Source organism: Oncorhynchus tshawytscha, linkage group LG24 (assembly GCF_018296145.1).
Source record: "Oncorhynchus tshawytscha isolate Ot180627B linkage group LG24, Otsh_v2.0, whole genome shotgun sequence".
Lineage (NCBI taxonomy): Eukaryota > Metazoa > Chordata > Actinopteri > Salmoniformes > Salmonidae > Oncorhynchus > Oncorhynchus tshawytscha.
The window spans coordinates 10,520,149-10,540,996 of record NC_056452.1 but is presented as its reverse complement, the minus strand read 5'-3'; the positions used below and the strand labels follow the sequence as shown (position 1 = coordinate 10,540,996).

Here is a 20,848-nt window from a genome sequence, read left to right as displayed (position 1 = left end):
ACACAGATAATTGTAAGGTCCCTCAGTCGAGCAGTGAATTTCATACACAAAGACCAGAGATTTTCCAATGCCTTGCAAAGATGGGCACATATTGGTAGATGGGTAAAAATTTTAAAAGCAGACATTGAATATCCCTTTGAGCGTGATGAAGTAATTAAGTACCTTCAGAAAGTACTCATACCCCTTGACTTATTCCGCAGTGTTACAGCCAAAATTCAAAAAAGGATAAAATATGTTTTTTAAATCACCCATCTACACACAATACCCCATAATGACAAAGTGAAACCCTTTTCGAAATTGTTGAAAATTTATTGAAAACGAAATAGAGAAATATTGAATTTACAAAAGTATTCACACCCGTGAGTCATTAAAGTTTGAATCACCTTTTGGCAGCGATTACAGCTGAGAGTCTTTCTGGGTAAGTCTCAAATAACTTTGCCCAAATGGAATCACCCATTTATTATTTTCGAAATTCTTCAAGCTCTGTCAAGTTGGTTGATGATCATTGCTAGACAACCATTTGGTTGTCATAGATTTTCAAGTAGATATAAGTCAACTAACTCAGCCACTCAGGAACATTTTATGTCTTCTTGGTAAGCAACACCAGTGTAGATTTGGCCTTGTGTTTTAGGTTATTGTCCTGCTGAAAGGTGAATTCATCACCCAGTATCTGGTGGAAAGCAGACAGAACCAGGTTTTCCTCTAGGATTTTGCCTGTCCTTAGCTCCATTCCGTTTCTTTTTTATCCTGAAAAACTCCCCAGTCCTTAACAAATTACAAGCATAACTATAAGATGATGCAGCCACCACTACGCTTGAGAATATGGAAAGTCGTACTCAGGAATGCATTCTATTTTCAGCTAATATAACACTTTGTATTCAGGACAAAAACAGAATTGCTTTGCCACATTTTTTGCAATATTTTCTTTAGTGCAAACAGGATGCATGTTTTGGAATATTTGTTTTTCTATAAAGGCTTCCTTCTTTGTACTCTGTCAATTAGGTTAGTATTGTGAAGTAATTACAACGTTGTTGATCCACCCTCAGTTTCTCCTATAAAATCCATTAAAACGAACAGTTTTAAATATAACGCTTTTTATTCAGAACATAAAGTAAATTTCATTGCCACATGTTTTGCAGTACTACTTGTGCCTTATTGTAAACCGGATGCATGTTTTGGAATATTTTTATTCTGTTCAAACTTCCTTTTCACTGTGTCATTTAGGTTAGTATTGTGGAGTAACTACTATGTAGTTGATCCATCCTCAGTTTTCTATCACAGCCGTTAAACTGTTTTAAAGTCACCATTTGCCTCGGTGAAATCCCTGAGTGGTTTCCTTCTTCTCCGGCAACTGAGTTAGGAAGGACGCATGCATCTTTGTAGTGACTGGGTATATTGATAAATCATCCAAAGTGTAATTAATAACTTCACCATGCTAAAAGGACTATTCAATGCCTTATCGTTGTTGTTTTTACCCATCTACCAATAGGTGCCCTTTGCGAGGCATTGGAAAACCTCCCTGGTCTTTGTGGTTTAATCTGTGTTTTAAATTCACTGCTCGACTGAGGGACCTTACAGATAATTGTATGTGTGGGGTACAGAGATGAGGTAATCATTTAAAAATCCTGTTAAACACTATTATTGCACACAGAGTGAGTCCATGCAACTTGTCATGCGACTTGTTAAGCACATTTTTACTCCTGATCTTATTTAGGCTTGCCATAGCAAAAGGGGTTGAATAATCAATTAACTTATAAGAACATACCGTACCAGTCAAAAGTTTGGACACACTGCATTCAAGGGCTTTTCTTCATTTTTACTATTTTCTACATTGTAGCATAATAGTGAATCAAAACTATGAAAAGAGTAAGTGTGTCCTCCACAATCACCGAACCTCAAACCAATTGAGATGTTTTGGATGAGTTGGACCACAGAGTGAAAGAAAAGCAGCCAATAAGTGCTTAGCATATGTGGGTACTCAAAGACTTGGAAAAGCATTCCAGGTGAAGCTGGTTGAGAGAATGCCAAGCATGCGCAAAGCTGTCAAGGCAAAGGGTCGTGGCTACTTTGTAGAATCTATAATATATATTGATTTGTTTAACACTTTTTTGTTTTATTACATGATCCCATGTGTTATTTCATAGTTTTGATGTCTTCACTATTATTCTAAAATGTAGAAAATAGTCCAAAATAAAGAAAAGCCCTTGAATGAGTAAGTGTGTCCAAAATTCCACTTTGACATTATGGGGTATTGTGTGTAGACCAGTCACACAAATTCTACATTTAAATCCATTTTAAATGTAGGATGTAACAACAAAATGTTGAAAATGTCCAGGGGTGTGAATACTTTCTGAAGGCACTGTAGCAGTACATACTGGCTAAAACTTGACATTTACAGATACCGATACTGATGATACTGCCGGGGCGGCAGGTAGCCTAGTGGTTAGAGCGTTGGACTAGTAACCACTAGTCGTTCTGCCCCTGAACAAGGCAGGTAACCCACTGTTCCTAGGCCATTATTGAAAGTAAGAATTTGTTCTTAACTGACTTGCCTAGTCAAATAAATAAATAAAATAAAAAGCTTATAGGCCTAATGTGTATTGTGAAGGCTATACAATAAATCATTTGTCCTCCCTGTGTTGTACACTTACAATATAATCAAGAAGTATTGTTAAGGAAACTTTCCACTGGCACTCAGACAAGGATGCATAAATACAGCGGAACATATGTAGGCCTACCTTTTACAACTGACCCGTGTTACATTCAGCCGTGGCCTCCACCAAGGCACTGAGCGCTAAATGCCACAAAACCATGCTATTATATACACTCCGGTTTAATGAGTTGCGAAATAAATGTAGTCGTAGTGGAAAGCTCGGATCCCCCCCCCTTTCAAAAGTGCTTTTAGAATAATATTGAAAATGTATTTAGCATAAAATGTACATAAATCATTTGCATACATGTCAAAGTGTAGGTGATATGCGAATTAGCTTACAGCTTCTCATGTCTACACCAATGCTGAAATGGAGATGCCTGAAAATGTAGCCAACTTTAATTAGACGTTTGATTACATAAATATAGGCGAAACGCCAGTCGTGTTTGATAAATGTAATGAAGGACAAACGTTAAGGTCTAAAAGGCTTGATTCTGTCGGCATACTTAAAGCACGGCTCATTCGCATAGGAGAGAAATGACAGTGCCTGCTATGCACCGCCCATTGGAATCGGAGTTGAGGCAATCAGCATTTTGAAACCCTTCAACCAAACTTAATTGTTTGTCATTTTATAAGGCATGTCTACCTAATCTTGTTTCAAAGTAGTCTAGCCAAAAACCGACCATTGAAATGTTGAGGTAATTATTAATGCCGTGAGCGTATTTCTGCGGTTATAATGTGAAGAAATAATTTTAGCAACATTTTAAGATAAACGTTCTGATCTGTTGCATCAGCCTCATTGCTTTTTTATATTTATTTTTGATTTACAGTGGTTGAATGAATTTGGGATCTACCGTCCCACAACTGTCCCAGAATCTGTTTTGAACTGTGCAAGACATTTTTTTTTCTATCGTCTCCGGGACGACTAGATACCTTTAATTTCAAGCCGCCTCGAGATAAATATTTATTTCTCGCACAGAACGACAAGCTGAGCAATAGAATTGGTAACCTTTTCTATGGGGGAACAGTAGATTGACATAGGCCAGTGATTATGCCGTTCATTTCTTGAACTGTGCAAGACATTTTTTTTTCTATTGTCTCCGGGACAACTAGATGCCCTTAATTTCAAGCCGCCTCGAGATAAATATTTATTTCTCGCACAGAACGACAAGCTGAGCAATAGAATTGGTAACCTTTTCTATGGGGGAACAGTAGATTGACATAGGCCAGTGATTATACGGCAACTGCTCCGCCCACAACCGTAAGGCTCTCCAGAGGGTAGTGAGGTCTGCACAACGCATCACCGGGGGCAAACTACCTGCCCTCCAGGACACCTACACCACCCGATGTTACAGGAAGGCCATAAAGATCATCAAGGACAACAACCACCCGAGCCACTGCCTGTTCACCCCGCTTATCATCCAGAAGGCGAGGTCAGTACAGGTGCATCAAAGCTGGGACCGAGAGACTGAAAAACAGCTTCTATCTCAAGGCCATCAGACTGTTAAACAGCCACCACTAACATTGAGTGGCTGCTGCCAACACACTGACACTGACTCAACTCTAGCCACTTTAATAATGAGAATTGATGGGAAATGATGTAAAATATATCACTAGCCACTTTAAACAATGCCACCTAATATAATGTTACATACCCTACATTATTAATCTCATATGCATACGTATATACTGTACTCTATCATCTACTGCATCCTTATGTAATACATGTATCACTAGCCACTTTAACAATGCTACTTTGTTTACATACTCATCTCATATGTATATACTGTACTCGATACCATCTACTGTATCTTGCCTATGCTGCTCTGTACCATCACTCATTCATATATCTTTATGTACATATTCTTTATCCCCTTACACTGTGTATAAGACAGTAGTTTTGGAATTGTTAGTTAGATTACTTGTTGGTTATTACTGCATTGTCGGAACTAGAAGCACAAGCATTTCGCTACACTCGCATTAACATCTGCTAACCATTTGTAAGTGACAAATAAAATTTGATTTGATTTGATTTTCATTTCTTGTCTTGTTGGCTAAGGAGAGATAAATGTGGACAGTTCTTCTATCATCTTCAAAGGGTGCCCCGGAATTCGACAAGAAGGACGCACGCCGTTGAATCGGTCTTCACTTGTACTTCGGAGCTGTGAGGGCTGTGAGATGAAGCTGATCACGTGACCGGCATTGGCTAAGAAGAATTGAGATCTGAGAAAGCCATGTGAGTGAGAGGTGCTTCAGAGCACGGCGAAGGGAATTATAATGATTATATTCAGCCGAAGGGCACATTGGCCACAAGGCATGGTTTTTTGGAGGGGGGCATTATGGACACACAAGCGGGAATCAAAGGCCATGCTGCCGTGAAATTCACATCCTGGACCTACCCGAATTAGTCCAAAATTAAATACTTCTTTAATTTTCTGTAGTGAAAGGTTACCCCACACTAACCTGTGTTCATGATGACATGGGTGGTCTCGGACGTCACTTGTGAACACACACTGCCTCCCATCCTCTTGGCAAACTTTTTCACCATCGACTGGAGAGAAAGTGGAAAAATCTGTCCTCAGTAAGCAAACTCGAGACTCAAGTGCCACAGAAGTACAACCAGCATCTTAGAAGGTAGATTAAAGTTATATTAAAACCTAATAACATCAAGTATTATCACACATTAAACACCTGGATGTGTCACAGAAACATTTACCTGTTCAGGTGCACTGAGTCCTGATGCTACCAGCACCAACCTGACCCCAGCGGGTTCCCGCAGTGGAGTGTGTGTTGATGGGTGTGTGTTGTTAGGCTGGATGACCACCGGGGTATCCTGGACCTCCAGCCCAGCTGAGGGAGCATTGGTCCCGCTGTGCACTCTGACCACTGTCGACACCTGGTTGGGCCTCGCTCTCATGCTGCTCCTTAGGCTCCGTCCTGACCCTCTGCCAAGCCGCCCTGCTGACATAGACACGCAAATACATTCATATACTACAAAATAACACTAATCAATCAAAACCGTGAACTAACAAACATGTAATACTACTATGGGATGTGTATAAAACAGACTAGCTATGATCTCCGTAAGGCAACGACAGTACAGGGACAAAGTAGTGTCGCAATTCAACGGCTCAGACACAAGAGTCCCTGCATGTGGCAGGGACTCCAGACAATCACGGATTATAAAGGGCAAGCCAGCCATGTCACGGACACCGTCGCCTCACTCCCGGACAAGCTAAACACCTACTTCGCCCGCTTCCAGGAAAAACAACACCTAGCCGCCGACTTGGGCTCCCGCCGCTCACGAGGACTATGTGCTCCCAATCTCCATGGCCGACGTGAGTAAGGAGTTCAAGTGCGTTAACCCTCGTAAGGCTGCCAGCCCAGAAGGCATCCCAAATCTCATCATCAGAGCATGTGCAGACCAGCTGGCTGGTGTGTTTATGGGACATAGTCAATCTATCCCAGTCTGTTGTCCCCACTTCAAAATGTTCACTAGTGATGCACAGATATTACATTTTTGTCCGATACCAATATCCAACATTTTCCTTGCAAAAAAAAACTTAACTATAATGATACCCCATATTTAAAAAAAAATGTGCATCCTTTTAAGCATTCTACTACAGTTAAATAGTTAACACCCACATGAACGCAGCAGTCTAAGTTACTGCATCTCAGTGCAAGAGGCATCCCTACAGTCCCTGGTCCATATCCAGGCTGGATCACATCCGGCTGTGATTGGGAGTCCCATAGGGGGGCGCACAATTAGCCCAGCGTCGTCCGGGTTTGGCCGGTGTAGGCCGTCATTGTAACTAAGAATTTATTCTTAACTGACTTGCCTAGTTAAATAAAGGTTACACACGCACACACACTAACCAAAAGGTTATTTTGAGGGCATTTACATGTCCCCATTACCAGTAAAACATAATCAAAACCAATTTATTTCACTTACTTGCTGTTTCGTTGTTCATTCTCAACCAGGATTTCTATTTTTATTTTATTTTACCAGGTAAGCTAATTGAGAACAAGTTCTCATTTGCAACTGTGACCCGGCCAAGATAAAGCATAGCAGTTCGACACATACAACACAGAGTTACACATGGAATGAACAAAACATACAGTCAATAATACAGTAGAAAAAAAGAAAACAAAGTATATATACAGTGAGTGCAAATAATAAGGTCAAATAAGGGAGTTAAGGCAATAAATAGGCCATGGTGGCTAAGTAATTACAATATGGCAATTAAACACTGGAATGGTAGATATGCAAAAGATGGATGTGCAAGTAGAGATACTGTGGTGCAAAAGGACCAAAGTAAATAAATACAGTATGGGAGAGAGGTAGATAGACGGGCTGTATACAGATGGCCGGGCTATGAACAGGTGCAGTGATCTGTGAGCTGCTCTGACATCTGGTTCTTAAAGCTAGTGAGGGAGATGGGAATCTCCAGCTTCAGTGATTTTTGAAGTTCGTTCCAGTCAGTGGCAGCAGAGAACTGGAAGGAAAGGCGACCAAAGTAGGAATTGGCTTTGGGGGTGACCAGTGAGATATACCTGCTGGAGCGTGTGCTACGAGTGGGTGCTGCTATAGTGACCAGCGAGCTGAGATAGGGCGGGGCTTCACCAAGCAGAGACTTGTAGATAACCTGTAGCCTGTGGGTTTGGCGACGAGTATGAAGCGAGGGCCAGCCAACGAGAGCCTACACGTCGCAGTGGTGGGTAGTATATGGGGATTTGGTGACAAAACGGATGGCACTGTGATAGACTACATCCAGTTTGCTGAGTAGAGTGTTGGAGGCTATTTTATAGATGACATCGTCGAAGTCAAGGATCGGTAGGATGGTCAGTTTTACGAGGGTATGTTTGGCAGCATGAGTGAAGGAAGCTTTGTTGCGAAATAGGAAGCCGATTCTAGATGTAATTTTTGATTGGAGAAGCTTAATGTGAGTCTGGAAGGAGAGTTTACAGTCTAACCAGACACCCAGGTATTTGTAGTTATCCACGTCTTCTAAGTCAGGGCCGTCCAGAGTAGTGATGCTGGATGGGCGGGTAGGTGTGGGCAATGATCAGTTGAATAGCATGCATTTAGTTTTATTTGCTTTTAAGAGCAGTTGGAGGCCACGGAAGGAGAGTTGTATGGCATTGAAGCTCGTCTGGAGGTTAGTTAACACAGTGTCCAAAGAAGGGCCAGAAGTATACAGAATGGTGTCGTCTGCGTAGAGGTGGATTAGAGAATCACCAGCAGCAAGAGTGACATCATTGATGTATACAGAGAAGAGAGTCGGCCCGAGAATTGAACCCTGTGGCACCCCCATAGACTGCCAGAGGTCCGGACAACAGGCCCTCCGATTTGACACACTAAGCTCTATCAGAGAAGTAGTTGGTGAACCAGGCGAGGCAATCATTTGAGAAACCAAGGCTGTTGAGTCTGCCAATAAGAATGTGGTGATTGACAGAGTCGAAAGCCTTGGCCAGGTCGATGAATACAGCTGCACAGTAATGTCTCTTATTGATGGCGGTTATGATATCGTTAAGGACCTTGAGCGTGGCTGAGGTGCACCCATGACCAGCTCGGAAACCAGATTGCATAGCGGAGAAAGTACGATGTGATTCAAAATGGTCAGTAATCTGTTTGTTAACTTGGCTTTCAAAGACCTTAGAGATGCAGGGTAGGATAGATATAGGTCTGTAGCAGTTTGGGTCTAGAGTGTCTCCCCCGTTGAAGAGGGGGATGACCGCAGCAGCTTTCCAATCTTTGGGAATCTCAGACGATACGAAAGAGAAGTTGAACAGGCTAGTAATAGGGGTTGCAACAATTTTGACAAATAATAATAAATAAAAAAAGAGAGGGTCCAGATTGTCTAGCCCGGCTGATTTGTAGGGGTCCAGAATTTGCAGCTCTTTCAGAACATCAGCTATCTGGATATGGGTGAAGGAGAAATGGTGGGGGCTTGGGCGGGTTGCTGTGGAGGGTACAGGGCAGTTGACCGGGCTATGAAACGCCGTTGGGTCTTGTGTGTCAACACACTATTTGGCGTGTCAAATAACACATTATATAGGTATGCACGTCAGCTTTGACGTTGGTTTTGTACATCGGCGTTAAACTTGATACATTCACCAATATATCATGTATCCCTAAACATAAGCATTTCGCTGCACCTGCGATAAAATCTACAAAACTGTGTACGCGACAAATAAACTTTGATTTGATGCAACTTCATGGCAACACACAAACACTCTCAGATTAAAACAGAGAGGGGTATTCTCTATACTACTATGGCTTTTGACTCTGTATTTTCTCGCCTCCTTCTCAAAACTCATTGGGGGAAAAAAACAATTGGGGGGGACCTCAGACCTCCAAAATGATTTTTGATCTTATTAGTTCAATGCCATTGTAGTAGCCACTGGATCCGTGGACTTACCTCCAGTCCCTCCAGGTCCCTCATGTTTGGTGCGGCAGGGTGTGGTGGGGGTGGGCCCAAGGCCCTCACTGTCTCCAAGACCAGGGGGAGGTGAGGCTGCATTTCCCTCAATGTTTTGGGCACCTTCCCTAGGGGAGAAGAAGAGAGATCCTCAGACTATGTGGAACGTTTTTGGGAAAGAGCAGCCACGGCAAAGAACCACAAGGAAGAGACATTGACAGATATACATTTAATTAATAAAATTGTGGTTGACAGTTATGACTAAAAGGTTAAACCTTGTGATTAAAAATTGAATATAACCTAGTGAAGCAAGATGCAATTGCTTCTCTTGTTCTCGGTTTGGTGAATCAAAAAATATGCAATAGAAACTTACTCAGGGACATTTTGATCAGGATAAGGTAATGCAGCAACTTGACAGAACTTCTGTATTTTAATGAACAGTGGCTAGATGATAGAGGTCCCAGGTAAAAGACGTCCAAAACGTCATTGCAACCCATTCCTTACAATTTCACCAATGTCTCCAGACATGCACAGTAGAATAGAGGCCAGCAAAACTTGTCTCATATGATCCCAGGCTCTCCTCTTTTTCCCCTTCGTCCCTCTTTTAGGGCCAGCCCGCGTCTTTTAGTGAAGTGAAATGAGATTTGGTTGAGGAGGCCCCCAACCTGCGGGAAAAACATTTTAGTGGCCCCCCTCTTGTACGATCTAAAGTAAATGTGCTGCAATTCTACACATTTTGCCATGGGGAGTAGAGTAAATGTTTCCATTTTAAAGCAAGCTTTATGCAATTCTACAAATTTTGCCAGGGGCGGAGAGAAGGTTAGAAATTTTATAACAAATTTCATGAAATTCTACTCATTTTGCCATGGGGCAGAGACATTATTTTTCATATTATACAGCTAATTTCCTGCAATTCTACCCATTTTGCCAAGACTTATGCCATGTTAATGATATCGGAGTTAGAGTGACTAACAAAGTCAATGGGAGCCCCCTGGAGGTCAGGGCCTCTGGGCACATGCCTGGTCAGGATGTGGCCATGATTACTGCAAGTTTAAATAGCTGGCTAGACTAACTTGGCAATCTAAAAATTGCTAGCTGACATGGCTAATTGAGTGACTGTCATAAGAGAAAAACTGCTGAGACAAAACTACATTTTGAGTAAGTGAGACCCTGACTAAGTTCCGCAAAAAAAAAGCTTTTATTGAGTCTGGGGCCCCCTAGCGGCCGGGGGCCCTAAGCGATTGCTTATGTTGCTTATGCCTGGAGCCGGCCCTGCTCTCTCCCTCCCCCAGAGGACAGCACTTAGAACCCTGGAGATGAGTAAGGAGGGAGAGATAGGGAGATGCAGTCAAGCGGGAGAGATAAATTACCGTGGCAACCCAAGTTTCCCTCTAAGTGCTCCAAATGACAAATAAGATGCAGCCGCTAATTACTTTTTGATTCTCCGCAGCATAAGCAGATTCCAGCTTCATTAGGGAGATTATCCGCCTGTCCTCCGAGATGCATCACCCTCTATCCAAAAAACTGCATCAGGCAGACGCTGAGCTAGCTAAATCAAAGATACTAGCTAACACGAGCTAACTTTCTTGGACTTTCCCCTTAGTCACAGGTTGAGGGAAAGAGCAATTACATGGCAAACACTTAACATTATTGGTATGTTGAGGATGAAATTCATGCCCTGAAAATGGCTGTGAAGCTGATCTAGGGCCCCACTCTGGTTGAAATGAGCATATACTGCCCGAAGGTTGCAGCCAACGACACCCACCCCCCTCCATAAGTCGCGCCTCAATAAGTCGCAGATTCAGATAACTTGCTGTTGTGGTGATGGCTCATAAGTAAGCAGCTGGCAATAAGTGCTCCCATCTCATACTGTGAATAAAAAGTGAACTTATCATCTAAGTGCGATTTCCTACATTCTAAACTCGGTGGGGGACGACCCTGTCTTCAATTAAAAATGCCCAAATTAGGATTTTCCTAATTGCACAGCCTTAATTTGTGCTACTTTGCGATAACATTTATATTTTTCAATAGCTCACACATATTTTATGAAGTAGTAAGCAAAACCTAACCAACAGCACCAGGTTATCAAAGTGATTGTGTAGTGAAGCATTGAAGCGTTCATAATTTCATGAAGTCTGTTGTTAATGTGTGGTGCCTCGTTAAGCTCTGGCTTTGCTCACCTGCTGGCAGATCTCTTCCTGGTGCCCTGGCCACACGGCAGGGTCGCCTGGAGATCAAGGCCTGAGGAGACTAAACAAACAAAACCAACAAATTCAGGTCAGCTGCCATTTGAAAGCAGACAGCTTTCAAACAACTGTCAACCAGTCCCCGCTCATATTTCTTAAAAAAGGTATACTGAACTGAAACCATCCCCTATTCTACATGACAGACAATTCCATCTTCTGTACAATACATTTCTATCTGATCGGTCGGTTATGTTGCACCCTCCTGAACAAAGCCCAGTTCTGTACCTGTGGACCTGTCTGGTTGAAGCAGCGCTGGGGGATCTGGGGCCCCGGGGTAGACTTTGGCCCCAGTGGGCTCCTCCTCCTCCTTCTCCTGGAGCGCTTCAGACACCAACGCCATCATTCTCTCCAGCCTCCGCAGCTCCTCCTGCATCGCAACCTTTTGCTGAAGGAGAGAAAGGGAGAGCAAGAGAGAGACACATAACTATTAGATGAGCGAAGCAGAATGAGAAAATATATACAGCAATTGAAAGGGAGAAAATGTCTGATAAAATTGGTGGAGCGCCTGCTTAGTGTGTATTTGCGTACGTACACTACATGACAAAAAAGTATGGGGACACTTGCTCGTCGAACATCTCATTCCAAAATCATGGGCATTAATATGGAGTTGGTCCCCTTGTGCTTGCATAACAGCCTCCACTCTTCTGGGAAGGCTTTCCACTAGATGTTGGAACATTGCTGTGGGGACTTGCTTCCATTCAGCCACAAGAGCATTAGTGAGGTTGGGCACTGATGTTGGGCAATTAGGCCTGGCTCATGGTCGGCATTCCAATTCATCCCAGAGGTGTTCGATGGGGTTGAGGTCCTGGGTCTGTGCATGTCAGTCAAGTTCTTCCACACCGACAAACCATTTCTGTATGGTCCTCGCTTTGTGCACTGGGGCATTATCATGTTGAAACAGAAAAGGGGCTTCCCCAAACTGTTACCACATAGTTGGAAGCACAGAATCGTGTAGAATGTCATTGTATGCTGTAGCATTAAGGCTTCCCTTCACTGGAACTAAGGGGCCTAGCCAAAACCATGAAAAACATCCCCAGACCATTATTCCTCCTGCACTAAACTTTACTGTTTGCACTATGCAGTCAGGCAGGTAGCATTCTCCTGGCATCTGCCAAACCCAGATTTGTCCGTCGGACTGCCAGATGGTGAAGAGTGATTGATCACTCCAGAGAACGCGTTTCAACTGCTCCAGAGTCCAATGGTGACGAACTTTACACCACACCTGCTGATGCTTGGCATGGTGCATGATGAGCTTAGGCTTGTGTGCAGCTGCTCAGCCATGGAAACCCAATTCATGAAGCTCCCGACAAACCGTTATTGTGCTGACGTTGCTTCCAGAGGAAGTTTGGAACTCTGTAGTGAGTGTTGCAACCAAGGAAAGACAATTTTTACGTGCTAGCACTCGTCTGTGAGCTTGTATGGCCTACCACTTTGTGGCTGAGCCGTTGTTGCTCTTAGGCATTGACACTTCACAATAACAGCACTTACAGTTGACTGGGGCAGCTCTAGCAGGGCAGAAATTTGACGAACTGACTTGTTGGAAAGGTGGCATCCTATGACGGTGCCACGTTGAAAAAGTCACTGAGCTCTTCAGTAAGGCCATTCTACTGCCAATGTTTGTCTATTGAGATTGTTTTGCGGTGTGCTTGATTTTATACACTTGTCAGCAACGGGTGTGGCTGAAATAACCAAATCCACTCATTTGAAGGGGTGTCCACATACTTCTGTATATATAGTGTGTGTGTGACAAAATTCTACAATAGAAAACATCCACCAACTAGGAGAGGATGGCGCTAGGCATGTCATTCGACTGGTGGTGACAGAACCAAACATTAAAGATGGATTTTCTGCCATGCAGCATTACTGGAGTTGGCAGCGGAAACCTGCTTGAAGCGCTGAACACTTCATCAAAAAGAGGTAGAGAGACAGAAGGATGGAGATGAGGAAGACAGACCAAGAGGTCAAAAAAGCGAGGAGACACACACACACACACACACACACACACACACACACACACACACACACACACACACACACACACACACACAGAGATGGAGATAAAGAAACAGAGAGAGAAAGTTGGGGTGTAGTCATATGTCTGAGGGGAAGACCAAGGGTTCAACGGTTCAGGGCAGATATGGAAGACACCCAGCCCCAAAAGGCTTGCAGCCATGCCCCTTAGATGTGTCAGGGCTTTGGCTAACCTCATTACTCACTGGCCATACAGACGCAGAATGACTACTGGCGAGTAAATCCTCTATGGAGGCCAAGAGGTGTGATGTACGAGATTATTTTCTATCGGAGTAACATATACTGTAGGTAGTCAGCATGTAAAAATAGCCAAACACACGCGCACAGGCAAGTGTGCATTGGAAGCTCGTAGACACAGACACACACTTGTCAGAGAGACCCAATCCTCAACTGGCTGTACAGCTGTGAATAAACTCCTATCCGCTGCCTAAAACCACATAAACCAAACTCTCAATCAAATACAGCAGACAAAGTAGGAGTGCATGAAGATGGATGGGGCAGAAAACGAGAATCATCTCCTTGGCCGCATTTCCTCAAACTTAAATTAAATGCAATTTAGAAAGATGCTGAGGGGGACATTCTTTACACGTCCATGTAGTCTGTCTTCCAAGCACTGACAAGCTTGGTGGAAAAAATAAATAAATACAATGTCTGCCATCTATTGGTCATGGCGTGCCAATGCAGCACAAAGCATCCAATACTGGAAACTACTACTGCTGCTTGTGATATAGAGGGCCATATTTACATTTGAAAATCATAGCTACATATGTACCAAAGATGGGTGTGACACGTGTTGAGTATTAAATTAGCTGGAAAATATTGGCAAAAATGCAGAGGAAACATTTATGCTTAGCTGAGATTTATATATATTTTAAAAAATCTATATCACTACCCAGTGTCAGATTTACACACACTTCCTTTTATTAAAAAATGAATCAAAGTAAGTTATAACTTGGTTCTTAATGTCTACTGTCTAGTAATATATGAAATAACAAGCCGGAGTATAAATATCCTTACCTGAGTGGCAATACACTCGCTTGAAAATTGTGATGATTCCTGTGTCAGGCCAGTGTCACCTGCCATTCCTTCAGCTGAAAGATCAGAAACAATTGAAAATGCATTTGCGCATTTCCTGTTTCAGTCTCAGTTCAATCACAGGTAATATCACTAATATAATAAGGCCTAAAATTCTCTCACCTTCTTCTGGTGTTCCAAACAGATCCACAGATGCCTGGCTGGTGGTGACCCATTCGGGACTGGGGCACATGGGAGGACTGCTTGCTCGCTGCCCATCTTCCCTGTAGCTTCCTTGTCCCCTGGCATGGTCTTTGAGCAATGTGACGGATTCCTCCTCCTCCTCCTCAGCGGTTGGTGGACAAGTCGACGGTCTGAAAATTTGTGCAAGGGAAGGCAGTTCCTCTTCCTCCCCACTACAGTTGGACTCCGAGGAAGACTCCAGTCTCTGAGCCTTCCTCCGCTTTAGGGTGCTCTTGATGGGAGAGTGCAAGCTGACCACACCACATCTTTTAGTCCTCTGCGCCTCTTGGATAACTACTGATGGGATAATTGGAAGGAGGCCATCTGGAGTCAAGGAGGACTCTGTATTGGCCATGTTTCCAGTCATGTTCTCTGGACACGTTTTGTTTAACTCCACTGCCATCTCTGATCCAACACTGTGGCTACTCTCCAGTTCTGTTGGACTTTTACTCACGCTGCCCTCCACTTTGTATAGCTGCTGACTTTTAGGGACTTTAAGTTGCTTTGAAGCTACAGGTGTCGGATCTGGTAGATCTTCCTTAGAGGCGCCAAAAGCTGGAAAGAGCAGACCAGAACCCACAGCTTGGTGGGGAGATTCCATTTGGCTTTTTGTGACTTTGTTGGGACTGAGGGCACTTTTTGAGCTGTTGCCAGAAAGCCTGGACAGAATCTGTTTCTGGGTCTTCCCACTGGTATCAGGTTTCGAAGAATCCACTAAATCCTGAGGTGGTCTGGTAAGAATGGATTTTCTGAGCCTTTTACGATTCCTCTGCGCCTTTTCTTGTGAAATATTGTTGAGGGAACTTGAAGGTGGGCTCAAATCACTACAGCAAGAATTTTCTAATATTGTCCCTTTCTCAGATTCCTGTTGGACTGTGGGACACTCCGTTGTCCTTGAAAATCCCTGCCCATTTCCTGCTTCCATATCTGTGCCAACATGTTTGTTCTCTTGAGTCTTTGTAAGTGTTGTAATCTCCTTGTTGGACCAGAAGGAACTCCTCTTGATATTTGGACTACCAAGGTGGAAGGACTTCCTTTTGGTGGCTTTGAAGCTCTTCAGCAGTTGCTCAGTGTCCAGCTCACTGTCATTCCGGACATCCTCATCTAGATCAATGCATTTGGCCTGGCTGGCTGACGTCTCTTGTGGTACATTTGATCTCAAGTCATCTAATGGTTTGATAACCGGATTACTTTGGTTTACACTCTCAGGCACGGCACATGAGCCACTTGCCTCAGGGGTACTAATTGAACTTGGTACCATAGTCACTGAACAAGCAACATCAGCGTGACAAGGACTTCCTATACTTGGGACTTCAACAAAAGACTCCTCAACTTGGTTCACTTTCTGTGAATCAATCATTTCACACAATCTTTTCTCGCTAGAGTCCAAGCTCTCAATACCTCCCATTTCTTCATCTAAAACACATCCGTTTTTCCTGACAGCCTTTTCTGTATTTTGGTTCTGCAAACACGCCACATTATCCTTGTCGGTGTCAGCTTTCGCCTCCTTTGATTGCTGCATCTCGTTGCAGTCTGAATCAAGAACGACAACCTTTGTGGATGTTGCAGTGCCGATCTTGTTACTCCCTTGTACTTCCTCTGTGAAAAGCTGAAGCCTCCGACTCCTCCTGGTTCTCCTCATGATTGGGCTTCCTGGATCCTCACTGCTAGGGTAACTCTCAATCTGAACCTCGGTCTGGCCTGACGGTCTGCTCTTAGGCATCTTAGAGTCACTTCCACCCTCTCCGACACCCACAAGGACTAACGATTTGGTTGCCTTGCTCTTCTCCACCTTGATGTTTTCCCCTTTTTTCTTGGCAGGCTTTTTTTGCTCGTTATTCTCCGACTTTACATTCCCTTGCAAATCCCCGTCAACGTCCTGCCACCTACCGTGTATCTTTTTATTTGACTTCCTCCCAGGTTCCCGTAGTGGCACATCAAACACAGGACTGTCCTCAACATCTTCATTCTCTTTGTTGTCACCTTCCGGCAACTCATCAAGCTCTTCTCCTTGCTTGTCAGAGCTATTAGAATTCAGCTCCCCAGTCAGGTCAATCAACTTATTTTCTTCAGTATCTTTTGGGTGTTCATTGGGATAATCCTCTTGTGTTTCTGTCATCTCTGGTTGGTCATCCATAACACTGTCTTCATTCTCCTCAGATCTTGGTCTCTTGACAAAGTCAGCAGGTGTCAGTTTATTTCTCATCCTCCTTTTGGCAATCTTCTTCAGGATCTGGAGTTCCTCAGCTGGACAGGGTGGTGGAGGGTCTGTGATCGCTATATTCTGTGGTGAAAAACTGCGGTTCCCTCTTCGATCCCGTTTGTAAACAGCCCCAAATACCAGCTCCTCAAGACATTTGCCACGCTCTTCTCTGTTTGGACTCTGGTCCTTATTTCTGAGGTTATCCTCTAAGGGTGAGGAGGGGGAACAACTTCCTGCCAAAGAGTCATAAGAGCCCTCTGTGTTTTTCTCCTTCTCAGAGTTTACTTCTGTTGAGGAATTATTCATGAGCCACTCAGAGACTTTCTCTAGACTTTTCTTCTGATTCTGGTCAATCATTTCGGTCAAGGACTCTCTTTTGTTATTCCTCGTGGATCGTCTGACAGGATGGTTTCTGACCTTTTCAGGACAGCATGGTGGATCTTGAGGATGAGTGCTTATCTTTTTTACAAGCTTTTGAGGTCGTGAGGGAGCTCTTTCAACAACCTCAGGTATTTCTGCCTCTAATGCTGGCTTCTGTTTTTCTGTGGTGGAGGTAGCTTTAGAGTCATCGGTATGCTTTTCAGTGGCTGGAGGTATGTCACCTAGGCTGCTGTCAAACCCCTCGTCCGAAATGACAGGACAAGAATCTTCAAGACCCATGAGCGTTGCAAAGCCATCCTTGGCTGAGGAGAGAGGCATGGCGGTGACTAACACAAGACTCATAATAATCATATGCTCAATTAATCATGTGAAAAGCATGCTTTTTTTAAAAAAAAGACATTCTAAGACTTTCAGTAATTTCAATGAATGAAATATACCCTATTATTTTGAATGACTTATTCTTATTAATCTACTAATACAGCTGTCCATCAATAATGCTATTAAGAAATAGTTACAGGAAAATTGACAACACAACATACCCAAATGAAATCTCTCACCTGCTATAGTTGACGAGCAGGGCATTGAAAACTCATGATCCTCGTCATCAGCACGGTCACTAGCCCATACGTCATCAGATGAGACATCATGGCCGTTTTTCTTCTGCACAGTCTCTGTGACACTGTTTAGAAGAGAAAGGAAAAGGAAGATGGAAGGAAATGTTTAAATACTAATTCATTTCAAAAATATGCAGGAGTGACAACAGATAGAAAAATACTTATTGTAAGTAAATGTACCACATCTTTATTGAAACTAGCTCTATAATTGTTTTCGGTGGTACTGTTCTTACCTCATATGTCTCCTCACCTGGGACATTCCAGTGAAGTCTGAAAAAAAAAACAATGTTACAGTCAAACTAAGTCATCATTATCAAAATTCTAGCACATCTCAAACATGACTTATAGTATAGTAACATGTTTTGGTGATAGAAGCTAAACGATGTGGCTCACAGTTTGTGCAGGTGTCATGTTCATAGGCCTGGACCATATTCTGCAATCCCTCGGCCAATTTCTGGAACCCAGGGCTCTCCTGCAAACTCCTGCACACAGACAACAGGGTCAAATAACATAATTGACCCAACTATAAATCACACGTAGTCACTAGTTACCAGAAAACAAAGTAAACAGGCTTACACCCAGAGTCTGATTCATTAACGCAGAATAATTCAAAACATTGTGATCTTTTGAGAAGTACAGCACAGTACAATTTTCATTTGAAAGCATATCTCTGACACATTTACTCTCATAATGAACACAATTCTGGGGGGGTATTCCTCTACAGTCAATATGGCATACCTTTTTGTGATCTTTGTCTTACAAACTGGACAGTTGGCCTCCTTTCTCCTACTGCTGTCCAAAAGCTTCATTATACAAAACCTAATTCATGGAGAGAGCAACAACTGTGAGTGATTGTACAACATAAAAACAATGCCAGGTTAGTGGGAGATGTCAATGCGTAACACTGTCATCGAAAATAAACGTTAAAAATCACTTACAGTCACTTACACTACATAATGAACCAGCAGTAAAGTTCATTTGGACCACAGCAAAGAAAGTGAAAGCTTACTTACTTGCAAAACTGGTGGTCACACTTAGTAGACACAGGTGTGCTCATCAATTCCAAACTACATGGAACAGAGAGCATAGAGCAGAAGAACAAACTATGAACAGGATCATAATTGCCTACTTCCTGCTGCTTATCAGACAACAATTGATTTCAACAAAAAGAAGAAACAGCCTGCATACTAAACAACAGTAAACTACCAGCAAAAGTATATGTAACATCAACACACCTTACACAATACAGTAATCTTCTACAGATGGCCAACGTTATTCTGCTGTCACACTCACCATATTGGACACTGCAAGATCTCACAGATGACAGAGATCCCCTGTCTGACATCTTCAGCCTTCGGGGACATCATGGTGTTCATTTTCTCATGTGCAGCACAACTGTAGCCAAGTAATGGGTGATTTCATTAGTTTCTGATAATAGAAATAATTGGAGCTTTTCCTAGCAAGTTGATTTCCTAGCCATCTATGTTCCCACTAGCTGCTATTAGCATCACTGGTGTATTTAGTACACTAGCCTTGCTCCGTTATTGTATAGGGTTGCACAAAAGCAGTCCGTAGGAAGTCAGACGTTAAATTAAATTTCAAGTTAGTGTGCCGGTGGGCAAAATAAAAGTCCTGTATGTGAACCAAAAAGGAATCATTTGGAGGGGGATTTTTTGACATGAGGTAAGCAGAGAGGAAGTGGGTCTACAACAGACCCACATTTAGAGTCTGTTGAATAATATTTTCCTTAGATATTTTCAAATTCCCCCATCATATTGGGAATCATATGGATTCCCGCTGACTGTTTTTGTGCAACCCAATTGGGAGCAACGCTAATGTATGTAAATACACTCACGTTGCTAAAAGCAGCTACGGCCTGATGAATTTCATTATGCCATCTTCATCGGAATCTTGCCCCACTACTGTAGTAATCACTACAATTACAAAAAATATCAAGTAAAAAAAAAAGTGTATGTTTTAGTATTTTCTTGTTAATAATACCTGTGTTATCTTTTGTATGATGTAACAATGTAAATTGTTGATTTGTATTTTGAATAATAAATGAAGAAAATATAAAATCTTGCCCTACTACTGAACTGACACAAGTAACAAAGATTTTTTATAACTTTTATAACTATAACCAAGATAGACCACAGCCCGTCGTTGCAAATTACAACAAATGAGTCATAGTGGGCAGAAAAAGCAAGGAATTCGGCAGAGCCAAGCACGAGCTAGCGAGATCCTATTTTCGCGTTCTAGCAAAATGTGCATTTTTCTGTTTGGCAATGTGTAGTCTGATGTGTGCGTGTGCAATAACTCCATTCAACTTTGCACTCATAAACAAATACTTGTTTATATACTTTGGTAAAGTCTAAAAAACGTTGTCCACTCTGTTCAGAACTGATTCTAGTTTTGGGAACAGAAAACTGAATTGAGACCAAACGTTTCATTAAATAGAAAATTAGCAGAATGTTGGCCAAAAAATCTCCTCCCACTACCGGCCACTGGACTTCCTCTCACTATCATATTGGTAGTGAGTAGAAACGCAAAGCGGATGCTTCACATTTATACATCCGGTGAAATATCTGTCTCATCTGTGCATGTAATATTTGTAACTCAATAGGAGAGCCTGTATCTTGTCTGAGATCAAGCTAGCTTGCAGAGCAGCTAACTAGCTAAAATATAGGCTAAAGATACCACTGTAGCTAGCGACCTCCACTTAATTATTATCACAACAAAAAACATCATTGCCATCAAACTTAAAACGGGAGGCAACAGTCATAATAGACTTGTCTTAAAACTCATGTGCATTATTTAACATTATTACTAAAATAGTACTCACTTACAGGAATGAGTAATTGTTTACACGTTGCTAGCTATTCCATAAAGTCACTGAAAACCACATATTTCCTATTTTTCTGTGGTTTAGTCACTCTGGCTGGACTGAAGAAAACGCAAATTCAACCGCAAGGGGGGAATTGTGAATCCTCTCAGTTGTGGACGTCCACATTTAAATTTGTATCTATTTATTTCACCTTTATTTA

At 42.6% G+C, this 20,848-nt stretch overlaps 1 protein-coding gene across 3 annotated transcripts in view; it reads right to left on the bottom strand.

Annotated features, from left to right (window-relative positions):
- LOC112223766 (BRCA1 DNA repair associated) overlaps window positions 1-20,848 on the bottom strand; it is a 44,374-nt gene that overhangs the window by 20,684 nt on the left and 2,842 nt on the right. For 2 of the 3 annotated variants that reach the window (XM_042305296.1, XM_024386954.2), the window contains exons 2-14: window positions 19,098-19,199; window positions 18,818-18,871; window positions 18,543-18,623; window positions 18,198-18,286; window positions 18,038-18,074; window positions 17,748-17,869; window positions 14,547-17,492; window positions 14,367-14,440; window positions 11,544-11,703; window positions 11,253-11,322; window positions 9,073-9,200; window positions 5,367-5,611; window positions 5,114-5,201 (exon numbers count right to left, since the gene is read on the bottom strand). In XM_042305296.1, the coding sequence (XP_042161230.1) occupies window positions 5,114-5,201; window positions 5,367-5,611; window positions 9,073-9,200; window positions 11,253-11,322; window positions 11,544-11,703; window positions 14,367-14,440; window positions 14,547-17,492; window positions 17,748-17,869; window positions 18,038-18,074; window positions 18,198-18,286; window positions 18,543-18,623; window positions 18,818-18,871; window positions 19,098-19,199 (4,196 nt within the window). The remainder of the gene's footprint in view (window positions 1-5,113; window positions 5,202-5,366; window positions 5,612-9,072; window positions 9,201-11,252; window positions 11,323-11,543; window positions 11,704-14,366; window positions 14,441-14,546; window positions 17,493-17,747; window positions 17,870-18,037; window positions 18,075-18,197; window positions 18,287-18,542; window positions 18,624-18,817; window positions 18,872-19,097; window positions 19,200-20,848) is intronic. The other variant, XM_042305297.1, reaches the window with a different exon arrangement.